Source organism: Gopherus flavomarginatus, chromosome 6 (assembly GCF_025201925.1).
Source record: "Gopherus flavomarginatus isolate rGopFla2 chromosome 6, rGopFla2.mat.asm, whole genome shotgun sequence".
NCBI lineage: Eukaryota > Metazoa > Chordata > Testudines > Testudinidae > Gopherus > Gopherus flavomarginatus.
Window position 1 is genome coordinate 22,460,162 of NC_066622.1, and position 21,580 is coordinate 22,481,741.

General features: G+C 47.1%; 1 protein-coding gene across 6 annotated transcripts in view; it reads right to left on the reverse strand.

Moving 5' to 3' along the window:
• Positions 1 to 295: 295 nt before the first annotated feature.
• The window catches only part of PLXNA1 (plexin A1), a 409,775-nt gene continuing 388,490 nt past the window's right edge, over positions 296 to 21,580 (reverse strand). For all 6 annotated transcript variants that reach the window (XM_050958495.1, XM_050958499.1, XM_050958500.1 and 3 more), the window contains 4 exons: positions 18,602 to 18,814; positions 13,042 to 13,192; positions 4,716 to 6,410; positions 296 to 4,672 (listed from right to left, as the gene is read on the reverse strand). In XM_050958495.1, coding sequence (XP_050814452.1) covers positions 6,315 to 6,410; positions 13,042 to 13,192; positions 18,602 to 18,814 — 460 coding nt within the window. In that variant the 3' untranslated portion in view covers positions 296 to 4,672; positions 4,716 to 6,314. The remainder of the gene's footprint in view (positions 4,673 to 4,715; positions 6,411 to 13,041; positions 13,193 to 18,601; positions 18,815 to 21,580) is intronic.

Sequence of the window (21,580 nt, forward strand, 5' to 3'; positions counted from 1 at the left end):
GTGAGTGGGCTGCAGGGTGAGTCCAAACAATTGTTCTGGGAATGACACTGAGCCAACATGGCCCAGCAATGATTGGGGGTTGGGATGTCAGGAAAACAAAATCCCTGGCTTCAGCTGCCTCCTGACCTCTGCCAGGTTCTCAGGTACCCCACGCTCAGCACAGCAGTTCAGTGCCTCAGATGTTCCCAGGAAGATGCAGCACCGCCTGTCTCCAGGAGCAGCTGCCTTGGCCCCTCACTTCCCTGGAGCACCTCCAAAGTGGATGTAAAAACCCAGGCAAGTCACGTTATTTAGCAAAAATGTTTAATCTCTCCTTGATGCGCGTGTTTATTTACAAGTACTAAATCTGAAGAACATTAAAATAGGAAATAGGATATTTACACGGTCGAAGGGTGTCGACCAGCCACACTGGCACAGTTGCTTCAAGTTTGAAACAATCACAAAGTTTTCAGGACTCTGTATGTTACTATTAAAGTTCTCGGCCTTTTGTTGTTGGTTTCCCCCCTACATTCTTAAAGGACAGCTAACTGTGCACTGTGGTTCCTTCAAAGAGAACACGGCTCTGCTTATATCTCCCAGAGCAAGGCCACTCAGCTCCCATGAGCTGGCCAGCTGCTGAGCAGGCAGTGGGCTCATTCTCGATAGAAGGGTAGAGAAGGGCACTTCCATGGCTTGGCTGCATTTTAAATCTAAAACTGAACTGAAAGGAAATGTGTGAATATTGTCCCAAATCAGAAGATAACCAATATGGCAACAGCCACATGGTCATTTCCACCCTGGACCAATGCAGCATTGATCCTTGTGGTCTATTCTGACACCAGCATCGGGCAAAGCCAGGATCTACCCAAAGTCCAAGGGCTCAGGCTTCAGTGCTGAGAGATGAGGAGGCATGGGCTCTCGCAAGCACTTCCCTCCCTGTTTTCATTCCCAGCAGGATGTTTTGGAAGAACCTACATGGCCAAAGCCTGCAGGTCTCCATTTTGCTGCCACCATCCCATTCCCATGGTTCCTGTTTGAATACCACAGTAAAGATCCCAGTTCTGGGGGCAACAGGGGCGGGGGGGGAGCTCTGGAGCACCAGGCAGAAGTCTGAGCATGATCCTGGGAGTTAGATATGAAAGGCTAAAAGTAGCACCTGACAACTTAGCAAAAGTGGAGAGTATTAAAAAAAAAGTCCCTTTTTTAAGAATCTCTCAAGTCATGGAGATGCTGTCTGACCTCACCAACAGCTGGGCCTGGCAGCGATGGGACCACTGTCTCCAAGGTGGGAATGTGCTGGGATGGATCTTTGGTGGAAGAAACTGATGAACTTCCAAAGCACCTTCCAAAAATGCCACACCAAGATGAGTGGGGGGAAGGGGAAGAAAAGGTGGCTGCCCTGCCCTGGGAGCTGTGCCTATTCCCAGGACCAGAGTTAATGCCCTAGAGGGAATCCTGGGCTCCATTATCACCATCAGAGGGGCTCATGCCAGCTCAGGCAGATGTGCTGCTCATGTCAGTCAAGCTATACACCTCTTACACACCAGCGTCGACTTGCACTTACTTCTTTCCTGCTATTTAAAACCCACAGTCTCCCTTCCTTCTCAGCTGGCTCCTCCTGCCTGATTCATTGAGGCCACTGATTAGGGCTGGTGACCTCACAATTTGTCAGCACAAGAGTGGGATGATGATGAATGACTCAGGCAGACTGATTGGAAAGGAGAAATGTAGGTAGGAGCTGGGTCCCTACAGCAACGAAGGGAGGAGGTCACAGGGGAGCTCGCTCCCAATGGCTGGAAGGTCAGTAGAAGTGCAGGCAGGCTGAACTGCACCCTCCTGCCTTCCTGATCTGAACTGAGTCCCTCTCTGCACGAGATAGGCCTGCAGCTCAACTTTGGGTCCAGATCTGAATTGAGATTTCACTGTTCCCCTCCGCCTCCTCTCTAGCGTAGCTAAACCAAAACCCATGTCCAGAATGCCTTTGGGCACACACCCATATATACCTTCTACCTCATTAAAAACCATGGGCAGTGTAATTACAGCCTAGAAACTGTCTACATTAAAATCGTCTCTTACTTGATGTAGTTGGAGGATCTAAAAATAACTGGTTACTGCTTCAAGTCATTCTTGGGCTAAGGATAATAAAGCAGCCTCACCACAGAAATGCCCTTCCCACTACCGTGGATTATTGCGGCCAAGATACCACGGTGATGTGTGTAAATTCCTAGCCAGGTTGGTGGCACTGGCCTTGAACATGTTTCAACCAGTGCTACACAGCAGGAGAAACAGGAAAACCTTTAGATCAACGTGCCCTTGTCTCTCTTAAAAAACACTGATTTCAATGAAGCTCTGCCCATTTACACCAGCTGAGGATCTGGCCTTCATTTTCTAAAGTATCCACAAAGCCAAGTTTCATGGCCCACAGCCCAGTTTCACTTGAGGATTCCTTCCCTCTCACCACTGCTGAAGGAGATCCCAAAAGAGCAAGCGAAACAGATGTTGCCTCTTTCGGGGGCCTGCTGGCACACAGCTGTCCTTTAAGGGTCTTTGAGTACCATTTTGAGAAATAAACCGTTGAAGTCAAATTAATTTTTGTCTTTGATGAGAAAGTGACAAATTAATTCCAAAATGTAAAAGAAAAGGTCTAAACGAACCTCTAGTATTCAACACTTGCAGTTTTTTGTTTTTGTTCCTTAAAAAGTTCAACTCAGACTAAAATCTAGCACAGTCATGCAACAGCCCACAGGTCCCACAACTCCGGAGATGGCTCAGGTTGGGTTGGGTATTTATTTTATCTTTTTTTTTTTAATTTTTTTGTTTCGTTTGTTTTTGTTGTTTTATTTTAAAAAATCACCTTCTCCTTCTCCTCGTCTTTAATTCAAAAAACAAAATTCCAACGTAATTAGAGATGTGCAGGCTTCAAAAGATTGTTCTGCTTGGTGAGAAATGCTTGGAAATTTCTTCCAAATCATTTGGTATTTTCCACTGGCTGTGTAAATCCATTTAATATTTAATATTGGTTTGTTTCTCCTTCAGTTAACTATACAGCACCCCACTGGGGCACAAGAATTAGATTGTAACCACATATATATATATATATATATACACACACTATTTTTTTTAATTAAAAACTTCATTATTTTTCCCCCTCCGCCCCTTACTTGCAATCTAAGGAAATGGATAGAAACTGAGCCGGTATCTTTTAAATTTTCAGTAGCCCACCTCTGGCATGGTGGGGGCCTCTCCTTGGCCCAGGCAGCAATGTAGATTAGCAGTTCCGTATGCAAAAGAAAACTATGTTTATAGAAGGTTTTGGTCACCTGCTCTGAGTCTGGGCAGCGGCTCGGCACCTTTGTTTCTTTAAATAATAAAGCCAAGAGGATCTGACATGCCAAGCAGAGGCTTCCAAAGGAGATGGATCCCTGGATTTCCACTGAAATAAGAGAATGCAACAATCACCCAAAAAGACAGAGTGGGGGGTGGGGGAGCGCGAGAGGGGAAGAAAGAGTGAGGAGAGGGGAAAGAGAGGTACATTCTGGGCAGAAACCCAGTGAGATCCTAGCCTGGGTTTGGTTTCCTGGGATGTGGGGAGCAGGCCAAGTCAGAATGCTTTGGCTCCTCACCTAGCTCTCAGTGGGCTAATGAAGGCTAAAAGGAGAATTCTCAGGTGCTTTGTAAAACACTCGTTCCCCAGGGAGAGGGCTGGAAATCGGCCCTGTGGAATTCCAGGGCCCTTTCCAACCATGGCTGAACAATGCCATGCGAGGGCTCTGGTGGGACATACAGGAGCTCGGTGGTTGTATGTGTACACACACAGCGGAGGTATGAACTACGTGTAGCACCACCAAAATACAGCACAACATGGCAGCCACAGCAGAAACCCCCCAGTCCCTCCTACCTTCCCTTTCGCACTGTCTCCTGATGATCTATCAGAGGGTTTTCTATTGCGCCCTTCACCCTGGTACTTGAGCACATAACTATCTGGATAACTAGCATCACCACTGTGTGAGCTGTGCACAGACACGCCACGCACACACACTTGCTCCTGGGGCTTGGGGACAGCAGGGTGAGTGGTGCCTGCTCCCTGTTTTGTTAAACCAGTAATGGCAAACTCATTGAACAGCTTAGTTTACAGAACCCTCTCCAACCTTTTGTGCCAACAGCTCCTGACCGCGTACACAGTAGCAGCAGGGATCTGAGACAGCCGAGTATGCGGGGAATTCACATCTGGAGAGCTACGGCAATCACCACTCGGGGTTTGCCCTCTTAGCCTGTAACCGACCACACACAAGGGTGGACCTTTTCTTTTTCTGCTTTCCTTCCATCCAAGGTTACAGCCCATACATCCCTCCGGAACCAGTGCAGCTACAGAGAAATGCCTTATATGGCATCATTGGTCTGTGACAGATTTCTGCAGAGAAATAAGGACCTAAACCATTTCCCTGGGTGACCCAGGCCCTTCCCTTACACCAGCACAAAAAGAGGACAGAGAAAAAAGGTTTCACCATTGCAGTCAAAATTCCAGGGCCACCCTCACACCCCCACCCTCTTCCCCTTTCTGGGATCGGTTAGGCCTAACCTGAAACAAATCCACTGATGTAGCTCCAAACAAAAATGCTTGTAATTGGACTGCGAGGCTGCAGCGGGTTATGGCTCAGTTACAGCAGAGTGGCAGGCTGACAGCTCCCCGCACCTCACACCTAGCTTCTTGCTAAAAAAAGAAGGGTATGTTGGACTACTGTCTCCAACTGCTTTAAATACAGGAGCCTGCCTGGTAGTGCTGGGAGAACCCTGGGATTGTAGAGGTTTCGGAGCCTGGCTGGAGTGTGAGCCAGCTGCCATCAGTGGCTTCATTCGGGCTGCTTTAAAGGACACCAAGAGCTGCAAATGTGCTGAGATGCTCAGCACCTTAGGCCGTTAGGGGGCGTCAGAAGGAAATTTCTCAAATTAGGCAAAGACAGGATGCTAAAGCCCCACGCTGACACTGCCTTTCCGCTCCCCGTTCGGGTCGGAAAGCTCTTTGCTCCTAATCCACTTGGATGTAGTGCAAGCTCAAGCTCCCAGAACATCAACCTCCCCACTACAGTCATCTAGCTGCACTTGGAGTCATGGAAATGCCAATTTGAAAGGTCTGTTTTCAACAGCTTCCCAGCTTGAAAGGTCCCTGAGGGCTTCTCCATGGCCCAGACACCCCTCACAGCACCGACTGCCACCAGGGAATGCTGCCCAGAAACTCCCCTTTCACAAGAGAGGATGGAGCACATGCTCTAGCTATAAAGAGCTCAACGATTCTCCTCCTTCATCTGCGTTGTCCTGTCCCACGCAGAAATAGCAACATGCAAATAAAAACAAGGATGAAGTTGACACCACGCCACTCCCCCGCCTGATTCACAGCACCGGCCCATCCCTGGGAAAAGGCCCCGAAGATCGTCACCCCTCTCTGTTCTTCCTCCTCTTGGATTGTGACCTTCGGACACCACTTAAGCAGCATGTAAATTAGAGCTGATTCAGCTAACAAAAGTTCCTGTTTTGCCTTCTGCACTAAACAACATTCAAATCAAACATGGCCCAGGACAAATTTTATGGACTACCCCAAGGTTCTGGGACTTGTCTCCCACTCCCTGCCCATCCTCACCCTTCTCCTCCCAGAATCTGTCCTTTGAGTGATTTTTTTAAATCCTCCTTTTTTTTGTTAGTTTGTTGCAAAATTTAGAACCTCCCTTCCCCTCCCCGTTTGTGTTATACTTTGTTTTAATTACATTTTTTTGTTTCTCTCTTGTAAATTGTGCAAATATAGCAGTTAACACTAATGGCAGAAGGGCAGAGAGCTGGGGTGGGGAGGGGAGAGAGAGAGAGCAGGGGGAAGGGATATGGGCAGAGAGCTGGGAGGCAGGTGGGGAGGAAGGGGGAGCGAGTCAAGTACAGAAAAAAATGAAATCCCCGCTCACCCTCCCTGCGCTAAAAACAACAACATCAGACATGTTGCCCTAGAAGTTAGTGCAGTCCCCGACCCTCCAGCCTCCATCGCCAGATCGAGGACATGTCCCCTGCCGGAGCAGCTGTGCTGGGTGTGCTGCAAGCTCTCTGCAGTTCTTCTCGGCTCCTTTGCACTCCTGCCCACACTGTCCCTTTTGCAAGGTCTCTGAATAGGTCTGATTGGATTGGGTGTGATACGGTGGTAGGTTTTCTTGTTCGTTTGTGTTAAGAGTTTCGGGACACGGTGGGCTCCGTGTGTCCATTTGGCTCTGGACCCAAAGTACTCTGCTGCTGCCGCTTGCTGGCCTCTCTCTTGTAGTATCCACTGCTGGAAAGCTGTCAGGGCTGCCTCAGCCTTTTCAGCTGCTTAGGGCCATTGTGTCAATTGCCTGCTCCAGCTTACTCCTCAGCCGTTGCCTCCTGGCCTGTTCATCCTTCTCTAAAGCAGCTAAAATCTGGCAGGGAAGAAAAGAGAGGGGAAAGGATGAGCAAGGAAGGATGAGAGAAGGTGGTACTGTTACCTGCAACCTAGAAAGAGAAGATGGGAAAGGAATGCAGGTCCACCAATGCCACCCCGGCTTCCAGGAGAGAGTTGTCAGCCCTCACTAACAGGCAAGGTAAAACACGCTGCTGCGTTCATTCCCGAGCACTGCCCCACCAGGAAGATGGGGCCAATGATGGGAATTCAGAGAAAAGCAACAAAATCTGATCAGAGGTGAGAGATTGACCTAGGGGGAGTTATTAAAATAGCTAAACATGGGCTAAGCCAGTGGTTCTCAAGCAGGAGTACGCAGAGGTTGTCCAGATGGTACATCATCTCATCTAGATATTTGCCTAGATTTACAACAGGCTACATGAAAAGCACTAGTGAAATCAGTGCAAACTAAAATGTCATATCGACAATGACTCGTTTATACTATATCAGGGTTTCTCAACCTGGGGGGTCACGATTTATTGTATAATTGGATGGTAAAAATGAGAAAGTAAGCCATGTGTCAGCACTAGTGTACTGTGACACTTCTGTATTTTATGTCTGATTTTGTAAGCAAGTAGTTTTAAAGTGAGGTGGAACTTGGGGTATACAAGACAAATCAGTCTCCTGAAAGGGCTACAGAAGTCTGGAAAGGTTGAGAACCACTGGGCTAAGCAACCGCTAAGGGGAAAAGCGTATGAAAAAAGCCCAGGGGCGGGGAGGTGTCTAAAGCCCAAGAATGGAGAGAAATTATTTAGCATGAGCTTATGACTAGGAGGAAATCAAGACTGAATTTTCCTTTTCTTCAACCTCAGGAAGAACTTCCGGAGAGTAAGATCCCTCCCTCTGTGAAACAGCCTTCTAAGGGATGTGCTGGAAGCCCAGTCCAAGGGGACATGTCAAACTAGACTACACAAAGTACTAAAAAAAGTCAGTAGGTGCCAATTCTGGCTTTCATCACATACCAAGGGCCATCCGGTGGTAACAACTCTGACCAAGATTTTCAAAAGTAACTAGCTATTGTGGGTGCCTTAATTTGGGGATGCCCAGTTTAGGGCACCCTAGAAAGGCCTGATTTTCAGAGGGCAGATGCACAGCGCATTTTGAAAATCAGGTCCCTTTACGGTGTCTCAACCAGACATCTACACTCACTAGTCATGTCTGAAAATCTTGCCTTCTCCATGTGTCTATTTAAATCGGTGGGTTTTGGCTGATGTCTTTGATTTTATTAATAAGGAGCTAGGGATAACACTGCTGAGTTGGTGGTTGATTAGAAAACATGCTAGCCAACACAGACGTCACTGATTTGTCTGTCTAGGGGATTGTTTTATTTAACTTCCCAATTTGATCAAATGAATAGAGTGTCTGTCTGTATGGAACTGCCACAGAACAGAATTCCCAGCTATGCAATGAGGGGCCCCAAAAGGCTCGGGGGCAGCTTCAGTGACGCCATGTGAACCCAGAACAACTCAGCCGAAGACATGGAGTAGCTCTGGATGTTCAACAGTGTAGCCGAGATCAGAATCTGGCCTTAGGGTACATCTACACCACAGACACTATACTGGCCTAGCAATGCTGGCATAGCCCCACAGTACTGACAGAAGGCGTTCTGCTGTCACCGTAGGAACACCTCACCCCCACCCCCCCCATGAAGTTAGCTATGTTGATGGAAGCCCTCTTCCATTGACACGGCAGTGTCTACTCTGCGGTTTTTGTTGGTATAGGTGCATTGGTCACGGGTGTGGTTTATGCCAATGTAATTTTTCAGTGTAGACCAAGCCATTGAGTGCTCATTTTAGTGTGAGACTGGTCAGGATTGACGCAGGCTGGCTCAGCCAGTGGGTCCGCTGAACCAGTCTGATTGAGAACTGGCCCAGACAGGCACCAAATCTCACAGAGAACCAGTACCAAGCCCTGCATTGGTATTATTTGTGCTGCGGTAGCAGCTGGATGCCACAGTCAGGATAAGGGCCCTGCTGTGCTGCGCGCAGTACAAACATGTGGGAAGAGCTTACAGTCTAACCTGGGAATAAAAGTGACGGCTGGCAGCACAGGCAGTGCCTCATCTGTTTCCCCAGTGTTCTGCACAGGCCTCAGGTAAGGTGCAAACAAAAGTTACAGGAGACAAGGAAACAGCCCCGGGGAAACAGCAGCACTATGCGGGGTTTGCCCCACCACCTTCACCTTCAATAACCTTCAGGTAACATTTCATCTGCCTTTATTTTTCAGGGCATAGCTGCCTCTGCATGTGCGGGACCCAGCCAGGACAGGAGCCAGGACTATCCTAGCAATGGCTATTGTTCTGCTGGTATTTCCAGGCTGCTGTTAGGTAAGAAACAATGGAAACCTTTCAAATAGAGCCCGCTCTCCAAATGTTGACCCAGCAGCTTCTGAGAGTGCAAGGAGCAGCCACACAGCTGGGTGCTTCTCCAAACTCACAGGCCTTTCATGGCTTCGCAGCTGCAAGCTCCCTGGCTAGAGAAAGTTTGTCTAACTGCATTTCCACCAATGACAACTCTTCTGAGGAGTGGAGATGTGGCACTTGGCACAGTGGGAGCGACACAGAAAGACATTCAGGCACGCGGCCTCAGCAGAGTCTGCCTCAGGCAGTGGGTGGCCGCACTGCTATGCAGGAGAAGTGCTCGCAACATTGGAAACATCAGACAATGGGATTTCTCCATTGGAATCTCATTTCTCTGAACAAGCTTGTCTTTTGGTGACAAATCAGAGGATGGGAGGGGCACATTTCTCTGGTATTTACATGAACTGGGACATTACTAAAGGCACAGGGAGAGGCTGGGTGCTGAAGGCAAGAGTCAGCATGGTGAGGGAGGGGTAATGGAACATAAAAGAGGGGTAGTTGCTCGTCTACCCATCACCCAGGAGTCTGAAGTGCTGAGTCCAGCTAGCTAACATTGTGCCACCAGACACAGAACAGCTGATTTAAAAACAACCTGACAGAAATCCTGTCTCCCCAGATAAGTTTATCAGGAGACCAAATTTTCTGCAATTAAATGTCAAGGCATCCGTCAAAGGGGATTTGATTAACCATTTCATTGGCTGCATAATTGGAAACAAACTGTTGTATAATTAACAGACTTACTAGGAGGCAGGCAAAAGTCCATCACAAACGCTACAGGTAACTCCTTAATAGGGAAATCAGCTCTTTTTGATTAAAAGTCGCTGCAGCGCCCTGCAGGTTTCCAGCACTGAGCACACAGGACGTGCTGTGGAGGATATGCAGCGCTGGATGCTGGGAGACTCACGGTCACAGCGTGCATCTCAGTGCAGTGCAGGTGATGCCAGTCAGTCTGGCCTAGTAGCCAGCCCTGGGCAGTGGCCTATAGCTGACTTCAGATAAGGATGAAATTACCCCAGCTGCAGTACACCTAACCAAGAGCTCAATCCCGCAAGATGCTGAATACTCGACTTCTGTGTGAATTGAGGGTGTTCAGTACCTGTCAGGATCAGACCCTGGCTCAGATACTATAGCATGAGGAGAAAAATTCCTCCCCGAGATTCACTTACGTCCTGTGGGGATGCAACCACAAGATACTGACAGTCATGAAAGGCTCCTCCAGCGCTCTTCCAAATCTTGCCATGCTTCTTGGCCGCCCATTAATTTGGTTTAGTGACCTCTTGTTCCCAGATTATGGGATGGGACTCCTGGGTTTTCACCGTACTCTTTGGAATTTTTGTCCTTCAGAGGACATCCGACCTACCTAACATCCAAAACCAGAGCTGAATGCATGCAGCACAAAGTGGACATTTGTGGAGGGATGTAACTTTTGACTATTTCCATTCTGATTCAAACTCTGGGTTTGTTCATCCCATCAAGTCAAATCGTCAAGCTGGACTTTAGAAAGGGCTGCTTAGTTTCATAGCCACCAAGAAAAACATTCATAGTTCTGCTCCATAAGGGCACCAGCTGATCACTTGTGACACTCAGGAAGAAATTTCCCCTGTGTGCGTGTCACAATTAGCCAGATATACTACAAGGGTTTTATTTGCTTTCCTCTGAAGCATCAGCTATAGGCCAAACCTGGAGACAGAATACAAGACTTGATGGGCTCATAGTCATATCCAGTTGCATACTCTATAATAGGGGTCAGCAACCTTTCAGAAGTGCTGTGCCGAGTCTTCATTTAGTCACTCTAATTTAAGGTTTCGCATGCCAGTGATACATTTTAACGTTTTTAGAAGGTCTCTTTCTAAAAGTCTATAATATATAACTAAACTATTGTTGTATGGAAAGTAAACAAGGTTTTAAAAATGTTTAAGAAGCTTCATTTAAAATTAAATTAAAATGCAGAGCCCCCCGGACTGGTGGCCAGAACCTGGGATGTGTGAGTGCCACTGAAAATCAGCTAGCGTGCTGCCTTTGGCACACGTGCCATAGGTTGCCTACCCCTGCTCTATAATATCTGCTATTAACCAGACCAGCCTCTAGATGGCACCAATGCACCTTATACCCAACCACCCCAAAATATTCATCTGGGAGTCAAAAAACACATAACACATATCTTAAAGGCATCTGAATCAGAATTGGACAGGATCAGACAGAGAATATGAATCCAAGACTAGTTCCCTGTATCCACCTCACCGCTGCCTCTCCTAATAAGAGAATAGTTTATCATTGAAGTCTTAGAGTGCTGAAAGATTCACAACCTGCCTTCTCTTTATTTGATTATCTGTTATCTTGTTGTCCTTATGGAAAACAACACAGCAAAAAGAAATCCATGCAGAGTATAAAGAGAGATACATGCCTGTCACCTGCTGTAAGGAGCCAGGACCAGTAATTATGAAGATGCAAGTACCCAAATGAAAATTAATTATGATTTTCATTCACAGCCAATGACAGCATATTACTGCACTGAACAACAGGAAAAATGATTCTCTCCCATTTTGCATCAAAGAGGGTGCAATCGGGCTGCATGTAATTGTGCTTAATGAATGAAAACAAACAAAGGGAACAGCTGCGATTTATTAATCCCATTATGAATAATAAAAGAAGTTCCTGAGAGCTGAGAACACACTAGTGGTGCTTTCAGAGTGGGCTATGGGGGAACATTCAACAGATGCCAGACTGCAGTGAACTGGCAAGAACACAGGATGGCTACTCACCCTGCATCTTCAAAGAGCAGCTCGTTAATATCACACCTCCCCCCGGACCCCGTCCCCGACAACTCTCACACAGTGGCTGGCTTGTGGTTGATTTTTGAGGCTTAGGTGACTTTTGGTGCTGATGAAAGCCTGATGACTGAAGAGCCAGGCACAGGCCTGGCAGGTGTTACGAAATGCTTCCCCACCCCTCTGCCAATGCATGTCAACCCAGACCGCTCCCAGCTCTGCCAATGTGTAACAGCCCTCACTTGCAGCAGACCCTGTCACCCCAAAACTGGGCTCTCCCCACACAGCTCTGCTATTGCTCCTAAACTTAATCTATAGCATCCCTTGCAATCTGTTCTGCTCTACCTTGTCCCACAGCACTCTTGGCTACCTGTCTACTGATGGCCCTCACTTCTTCCTGGCTCTCTCACGGCTTAGACACCCTGTCTCTCTCAGGAGACAATGCAGCAGCTTGGGGCAAAGGCTTTTTATTACTAAATAAACCACTGCTCGAACACAAGTTTTCACTCTGCTTTATTGGGACAATAAAATCTAGGTTATGTTTTTATATATATACACAACGGTTATATATTTTATTGCTTTAATAAAGTATTGCAGAGTGTGTTTGAATAGTGCTTTATGAAGTTAATTTGTACAATTTACAATAGATGGGTTTTTAACCACTCTTGTTAATATTCAAGAAGAGGCCTATTGGCACAGTCACCTCATCACTCGCAAGCAAGGTCACTTGGGTACCTTCATGGGTTCTACTGTGCTAGGGGGTCATTTACAGCAGGTGGGGAAGAGAGAGGGATGGTGGTGAGATGAGGCGAGGCAGACAGGGGTTCAAATCCTGACTTCATTCATACGGGAAAGGAGTTTAGCAGTTTCCCATGCTGCTTGCCAGAGGAAACATGGGTACAAAACAATACTCTTATCAGAATGTATGCTCAGGAAAGGCCCAGGACTAGAGGAGCTGCTGCAGGTTGGGATGGAGGGGTATCAGAAGAGCAGATAGGGGAGTGCCCATGGTAAGAACAGCATGAAGAGCTGCTGGTCATCTCTAGAGTGGAACAGCAGGGTCAGGAGTGAAGAGAGTGGTCAGGAAAAACTTGAGTACCACCTCCTTTCACTGTGCCTGTCTCTATCATTGCTCTCAGCCCCTTCTGTCACTTGTACAGGGTGAGTGTGAATCCAGGTATGTGGAGGTTATGAAGTGTATTAGTGCCTGGTAACGTCTATCACTGGCTGGTAGTCACACACACACAGTAATAGGACAGGTAACTTTACTGCACACGGGGGTACTTTACTACACACTTTCACTGTGCAGGCTGCTATGATCCAGAAGTGAGGTGAATCCAGCCACCAACAGCAATTTTTCCCTCTCTGTATTTCCTACGAGACAATTTTTCTGGGCAGCAAGAGGGGGAATGCAGAAACTGGGTGGCGGGTGTGGGGATGTGCCCTTGTTCGAAAACAAGATGCCCCAGCCCCTGTTGACTTACCTCATCCTTGTACTTGGTGATGTATGAGTAGATCTCGTGCAGCGCGCTCATGCTGTTGAACTGGCTCAGGTGTAACCGGGACTGCTCCGCCAGGTATGCACTCATGTCCTGGTCACTGATTGCTGGCATTTTAGCAATATCTGCATAATATCTACAGGGGGGTAGGAGAAACAGAATAGTGCATCTGAAACAGGGAGAGGGGCAGACCTCCATGAGACTCCCTCTGAGAACACCCTGGGGGCAGACTGAAAGGTGAATACAAGGAGCCTTTTGTTTCACAGTAATAGTACTATATGGTGCTTTTCATCAATAGATCTCAAAGTGCTTTACAAAGGAGGTCAGCATCAGAATCCCCATTTTATAGCTGGGGTAACTGAGGCACAGAAAGGGGAAGGGATAAGTCACCCAGTGGCCAAGTGGCAGGGCAGGGAATTGAACACAGGCCCCCTAGAGCCCATTCCAGTGTTCTGTCTAGTAGGTCACACTACCTTCCCCTTAAATTAACTTCTTGTTACACTGAAGCAACTGGGATAGTTAAAGTCAGGTGCTCTCAATGATTTTCCACCTGCCATCCTCTAACCACCCACTATTCCCTTCCATGACCTTCCAAACTACCCACTTTTGCCCTCACGACCAAATATCCCCAAATCCTTTCTGCTGTTCCAGTCAAAAGCCCTGCCCCCCAGGTGCTGCCATATGTAACAGTTTGTTTGTTTGCAGTGATTCTCTTGAAGTTTACTGTGTCACAGAAAGCCAAAGATGGCATTTCACATTCAGTGCATACACTTGTGGTATTTTCACATCCACATCGGTACTGTACACATCCGTACTGAACATTTCATGAATTGCACCTTCCCCGGTGATGTATATTCAGTAGCCCGTATTACTGGGCTAGTTGTGCTTGGAAAGGCTACTGCTCAACAGAAAGGTCAGAAACTGGGTTTTTAGTGAAAACAGATTCTGCAGAAAATGTGAGAAATGTCAGAAAACAGCTCAATGAGCCACTATGGGGTCATGACCCTGAGGCTGAGAACCCTGCTTTACCAGATCAACAACAGAAAATGTGACTTCACCCTGACTAATGCTTCATGGCATCACGTTACCTGTACCCAGACAGCACTCAGCGTTAGCCAGAAACTTGACAGGGCAGGTAATCAAGCATTCCACTGAAGTGTTTTGACCATTGCTGGAGGAAGGATACTGGCCTAAATGGACCAGTAGACCAAAAAGGTATGATAGGAGATGGAATACTTGGGTTATTGACCAATGGTCTCACCCACTCCTACATGACCCACTGATCTGATTGGGTAGGGCAAAAGGGGGGCATATGGGACTAGATGGCTCACTGGTATGCTCAGCAAATTCAGGCAACTGTATAAATTGGACTCAAGGGAATTCAAAGCCATGACACCCAGATTAACAGCAGGTGCATTATCCTAGCATCATCTGATGTTCTCAGCAGTTTCCTGCATTCACATGTCATCCACAGGGGCGGGACATTCTTGCACAAACCATACGAGTATATTCTGTGCTGCCTTCAATGGCAGGGGCTCCCAGTGCACGCATGGGATACCCATGTACATCACTTCCTGAGGTAAAAGCAAGGCCTGGCCGGACTGAGGTGAGCTTTCCTGGGGAGCAGCTCAGCCATTCCCAGAACAGAAACCTACCAGGCACTGTGCTCAGGATGGCTGCCTTTAAACATTTCCCACAGGAACATGCTAATATTTGTTTCCCTAAAGATATTTTGAAAAAATTTTAGGGCAAAATGATCAAATGTACGGTCTCCATTTTTGCATGGGCAGAAAGTAAAGCTGCAAAATCTGAGGGCAGATTGAGGTCCAGCGATCAGGTTCTTAACATCTTCACAGACTTCTCCTGCAAAACAGCGCTGTCCTCGACAATCAGGCCTTGCCACTCCAAATACCTGTAAATACTGAGTGCAAACCCCACCCAAACATAGATCATAGAATATCAGGGTTGGAAGGGACCTCAGGAGGTCATCTAGTCCAACCCCCTGTTCAAAGCAGGACCAATCCCCAGACAGATTTTTGCCCTCCCTCAAGGACTGAACTCACAACTCTGGGGTTAGTAGGCCATTGCTCAAACCACCTTGCTTTAATCTCTCATAACCCCACGGAAATGAAACACCAATGCAATTCACAGTCAACATTCCAGCACTGTGATTATTAGCATCATCATCATTAGCTGAATCCAATCTCACTGAGGTGGAACGATGCTGGGTCAGGTATTTGTGTGGGAGCAGATGGCAGCGTAACACCTTCAGGAGATGAACATGAGCCCCACTCTATCCTATGGTACTGAGAGCAGCCAAGAGCGCATGTTAAGATGCTTACGCAGGGCAGCGCCCAGCAGGGGTTCCGGAGACGCCGCAGATTCCGATAGAGCTGGAGAGTCTGACTCTTCACCCTCTAAGGAGCAGTGCAGAACAAAGGTTCGAGGAGAGAACTGCCAACTACAGCAGGCACCAAGGGATCCACTGTGCAGCTGAGAACATCAGACGTGGTTTGGCATCTGTTTCCTCTCAGATTTTTCCTTACAGGATAGAAAACACCTTCCATCCACTTCAGGAATATGAGAGTAGAGAGACCAAGTCTCGGGGCTCACAATTTCCAGCCATCTTCTAAATTAAAGGCCACTGAAATCACACCAAGATCCTCCAGGGCATGCTGTAGGGTTGAGTTTGTGCCTGGGAACCCAGCTGCCTGGACCACGCTGTCTGAAATGCCCTTGATGGGAGGCGTGACGAGGGGGCTCCCACGGCAGATGGGTGCATCCATGACTGCAGTACAAGATCTCCAGCCAAAAGGAAGCAGAGAAACCTTTCTGGATCGAGACTTATGCAGGGGATATGGGGCCATAATTTTCAATGCACACACTGACATCTCTAATGGGCTGACATCCCATGGATTGCTAATGTTCCAGCTGGATGCCTACAAGCTGAGAGACTACACACCTTGCATAACAGTGACTCAGGATGCAGTCAGCCTGGAAGCAAAACTGGGTGTGACTCTCTCCTCCCCCATTACTGCGTGCTCACCCTTTTAATTCTGTTTCTTCCCTGGAGTGGCCAACTGGCAAAATGCCTTTTTTTTTTTGCCTGGTGTCTGGGTATCATGATGATGGACATAACAGACAGATCTTCCATTTGGACTGCCAGGTTCAGTCAATCGCCCTCCCTTCATTCAAACCCTTCCTTCTGCAAAGCTTTGCAGTGATAATCTTCCAAAGAAAAAAACTGCAGTTACACAACAAAGCCCCACCACAGATGAGAGGTGGGAAATCCAACCTCTTAGCCCAGAGAGGAGAACCTACTCCCCATAGGGCAGTCCTGCCCTCTTCTTACCTGCTGTGGCCTGCTGACATTTTTCTTGTGTTTTCAGTCAAATTGAGGTTCTAAGATCCTCAGGGCAGGAACCTTGTCTTTTAATTTGTCTGCAAAGCACCATGCATGCCCCTATGGAGTTATATAAATATTTAATGCGGAAAAACATTACAAGAACATTATTTAGGAGGCAAAATCAAGCAGTCAAAAGTTAGGTAATGCTAGATTTATGGTTGCCTGTGCAACTTTAATTTGGCCCTTTGTGCGGCCATCCTGTGCACTGAATGACACAGGGGTCCTGGGGGGAAAACGCAATGTGATCATGTAGTTAAAGACTATCATTATACATAACGCACATGAAGGCAAAATTAAGGTTGTACAGGAAACTTTAAATCTGGCATTTCCTAACTATCAAGTGTTCAATTTGGCATCCTAAATAACTTTATGTATTTTTTGTACATAATTTCCTAGGTTTTCTTTAAAAAGACAAAGGTTAAAAAAATTGATTATGTTTGACTGTTACAACACCCAACCATACATCGCAAGCAGCGTTTGAACCAGGAAATTTCAGCATTGCAGCACATCCATCTACCACTTGAGTCACAGGACCTGCTACCTCAGCTAATGACAGGAGAAGGCTATTATCCCAGAATGGGGGATGGACTACTGAACAAGGTCCTGGGTTGAAGGATTGTTTGGGGGGGCCCTGGCCTGGTTCTCCCCCCTTCATCCCCACTATAGCTGTTCTGGCAGCATCTGGGAATTCCCAGCATAGTGGCAACAGCTGCTGCTGCTTTGACAGTGGCCTGGGCTCTGCCTTAGAATGTTTATGTGCCATTATTATTTTAGAAGGCTCCCAAACTTTTCCTGACGAGCAGACATGAGAGAGGAGAAATGGCAATTTTCAACACTTTGTATCTCAGCAAAACCTGAATGGATTTTCATGGAACAAAGAAGAGGCACTTCTCTAACCCAAGGGCTTTCTCCTTGATGATCAAAGGCCTACTGCAAACAACACAGGTTAGAGCTTTTGACAAAGATCACAAGAATCTCTTGCAATAGAAAACATTAGGCAATCTCAAAACAGACGTCACTACCAGCTCCCCTATAAACAATCATAAATGGCTGCCTCCAAATGTCAACCCCAAAACAAGGCACTAAGGGGCTCCATTAGCAGGCAGATGCCCCTGACCTCCTGAACTTTCCACTTCCTAGAAGACCACCTTCCAGCAGATAGTTGGTGAGACTCTTCTGCCATCCACCTGCGAAGGATTCTCTATAGAAAAATCACTGCATTAACCAAGCCCTCTTCAGTATGATGTTCTCTGTCACGCTTACAGATGCCTTTCATGACTGTGACACAAGGATTGGCATCAGATACCGGACTGATAGCAAGCTCTTCAATCTGCTGAGGCTACAGACAAAGATGAAGATACAGAGAGTGACTCTTCATGACCTTCTGTTTCTGATGACTGTTCCCTGAATTCCAAATCTCAGTCTGACATGTAGCAGAGTATGAACTATTTTTCTTCACCTTGTGACAATTTTGATCTCACAATCAACATCAAGAAGACAAAAGTGATGTACCAGCCTGCACCAAGAAAGCCTTCGGTATAGCCTGCTATCACAGTGAATGGCCAACCCCTGCAGGAAGTGGACAAGTTCACCTACCTCAGCAGCACACTCTCAAATGCAGTTCACATCAATGATGAAACCAATGCTAGAATTGCCAAAGCAAGCATGGCCTTTGGCAGACTCTGTGAAAATGTGTCCGAGTGCAGAGGCATTGGGCACCAAACAAAACTGAAGGTCTACAAAGCCATCATGTTGCCAACTTTGACGTATACCTGCGAAACCTGGACGGTGTACAGACGTCATGTTATAAAGCTGAACCACTTTCACATGGGCTGTCTGAGGAAACTGATAAAGATAAGATTAATCAAGTGACCCATAGTAGCATCTCTTGTTCAGTGTGCCAGAGACAGTTTAAAGCTCAAATTGGCCTGATTAGCCACTCATCTGTTCACAGAAACCAAACCAATCAATGATGTCATGGTCATCTTTGAACTCAAAGGATGAACAACAACCTAGAAGGATCACTGCATTAATCAAGTCCATGCACAATGAGGACTACGAGGTCTGTAATTCCCCCATATGCATATTGCAGACATCGTGGATATACAGCACGGAGGAAGTAATGCTGAGGTCACTCACCTTTCTACCCAGCTCTTATAGTTGGGGATGTCCTTGGCATACAGTAGTTTGTTGGAGGGAGAGTCTTTCCCTAGCTTGTGCTCAGAAGTTGAGCAGGAGTCCATGAATGTCTGAGCCACCACGGATAGGCAAGCATCAGTAATACTGTTCTTGTGAATGTCAAACACAAACTGGGGGTTCTTAATCACATTCACCCAAAAACGCAGAGGTAGACTGAGGAAAGAAAGAACAGAGATGGTCACTGCAGGAAACAAGACCCCAGACAGGAGCTAGTGCAGACAGAGCCCCAGCAGCTTCCTGAATTTGGCAGATTCAAGCCTGAATTTGGCAGTCTTATTCCCTAACCCCACAAAAAGATAAGCAAGTTGGGGAAAACATTCATTCACCTACCGCCCCAATGGCACCCTGGACACCTGGGCTATCATACCCTCAAGCTTATCCTGAATATGGTCATTTCTATCCACTGGGCACAGTTAAGAGAGAGGCCTTGGGGGAGGAACTTCTCAACTTTGTCAGCAATTTTAAAGAGAGCAAAGGTGATCGGGACTTGAGGATGCTTTGGGGACCCTGCATCAGTTTGCTGTCAAATGACGGTTGTAGATGCTAAGAAAGATTCCCTAATTACTACAGCCTGCCTCTGTTTGACCAGTGGCAGTGCTGGTTAGGAATAAATCGGCTCCTGTCTTGCAGCTGTCACTTCACCACACAGCTTTGGTCATAGACACTTCACCCCATTGGGGTTTGTGGGCATGGAACCAGGAATTGCAATGCCCTATCCCTCACAAAAGCCCAGGTATTACTGAACAGATGCAGCACCACACAAAGAGGACACAGCTGTGACCACGTGCCTGTAACATGAGGATGACGTTGTACGGAAGACATGGGAGGGAACTGTCCCGTTCTCTTTGGCACCGGTGAGGCCTCAGCTGGTGCACTATGCCCAGTTTTGGGCTCCACCCTTTACAAAAGATGTGGACAAATTGGAGGGAGCAACAAGAATGATAAAAGGTTTAGAAAACCTGACCTATGAGGAAAGGTTAAAAAACTGGACATGTTTAGTCTTGGGAAAAGATTGAGGGGGACCTGAAAACACTCTTCAAAAATATGTTATGGGTTGTTATAAAGAGGACGGGGATCAGTTGTTCTCCATGTCCACTGAACACAGGACAAGTAGTAATGGGCTTAATCTGCAGCAAGGGAGATTTAAGTTAGATATTAGGCAAAATGTTCTAGCTATAAAGGTAATCAAGCTCTGAGGTAGGCTTCCAAGGGAGGTTGTGGAATCCCTGCCATTGTAGGTTTTTAAGAAAGGGTTAGACAAAAACCTGTCAGGGATGGCCTACATATACTTGGCCAGCCTCAGCATAGGGGGCTGGACTTGATGACTAGAGCCCTGCAAATCTGTGGATATCTGCTCTACATCCATGAACCACGTTTGTCGATCGGATGCGTATACAAATTTTGTATCCATGCAGGATTCTATGGATGACCTCTCAAGGTCCCTTCCAGCCCTACATTTCTGTGATTCTAAGATGGGGCCCAGCAAAGGTCTAGGATCATGTAGACTCAATTTTAGTATTCCTCGTAGGCCAAGTCACACGGGAGAAGAGGAAGCCAATGACACCAGGTGCTGATGGCTCCCAAGTACTCCTCTCCTGGAGTCTACAGATGTAGGCATTCACTCTACTTTTGAGGTTTTCCCCTCCCTTGGGTTATTGTAGCTATCTGAGGCATGGGTGCTCGTGGAGGACAATCTACAAACCTCACGTACCCAGGGCCTAGGGAGGGTGTCCCTTGAATTTACATCAGTGAATGGTGTTTTTAATGCATTCCCTCGGAATTAACTCCAACATTGCAGGGGCTTCGAAAGATTTAGTATGGCATAGGGGTCTGGGAGAGACTTTGCTTTGGAATAGTTCCCTGCTGGCCCACGGCCACAATGGGGTCTTCAAGGATCTTAAAGAAAGGCCATCACAGTATTCTCTCTCTCTTTCCTGTCCAACTGCCACCTCCCAAGTGCGTCGTCTCCATTCCAAGTCCTCTGGGTGTTCTTTCCCTCCCCTTTCCTCACACACACTCATAACCCCAAATCCCACCTTATCAGAAAACCAAAGCTTCCAAAGCCCAGTGATCAAAATCTCAGGAGTCTCGTTTAACCCCTCCGAACACTGCTACTGCCTCGGTTCCTAGGACCGGCTCAGCTGTCTGCTCCCATTCCATAGGAGCCGGTTCCATTCCCATGGAACAGCCATTGCTTATGCCCAGACCCTATAGCTTATTTCAAACCGTGCAACCTTTCTTTCCCCCCTCGGCTGATCCTTTCTAAAACCCCTCGGGGAACTTTACAAAGCTCCGAGACAGGCTCAGATGGGAGAATTGTTGGGCTCTTTAAGGGACTCACTAGGACATTTATTATCTGAGGAAAACGTAGGCTACCTCAGATACTGAGATAACAAATCTATGATTCAGATCAGCACGAGAGCGGAATCCTGGCTAGTGACAGACCATGTGCTTGTTCACAGCACATATGCATGCCCCTCTTCTATTCTATCCTTATATCACCTCCTCTCAGTAGCATCTAACTCTCATTAGAAGGTCCTCAGAGATCGATCTCTGGTATAAAGCTCCTGAGAACCCCTCCTAAGCTTCCCTATGTCATCAACAATGCTTCTGTCTAAGATGCCAAATGCTGGGCTCCCCGGGACTCCTATAATGAGGGTGCCGGATGCACATACATATTTCAATCTGTGAAGGGAGCAGCCTCAAGAAATCAGCTCCACACATCGAATTAGCGCCCAGAGATAAGCGTGAACATTAGTATGCAGGAGCCTGCATCCCAGGCCCTGTGGAACTGGGCTCCCTCCCACCACCAAATCCTTCCTTCCTTTAATATAGAAAGCAGAGTTATAAATCAGTTCCAAGCGCTTCCGCACTCTCATATCTCCATTTAAAAATGTTTCTTTTCCTGCCCTGCTAATT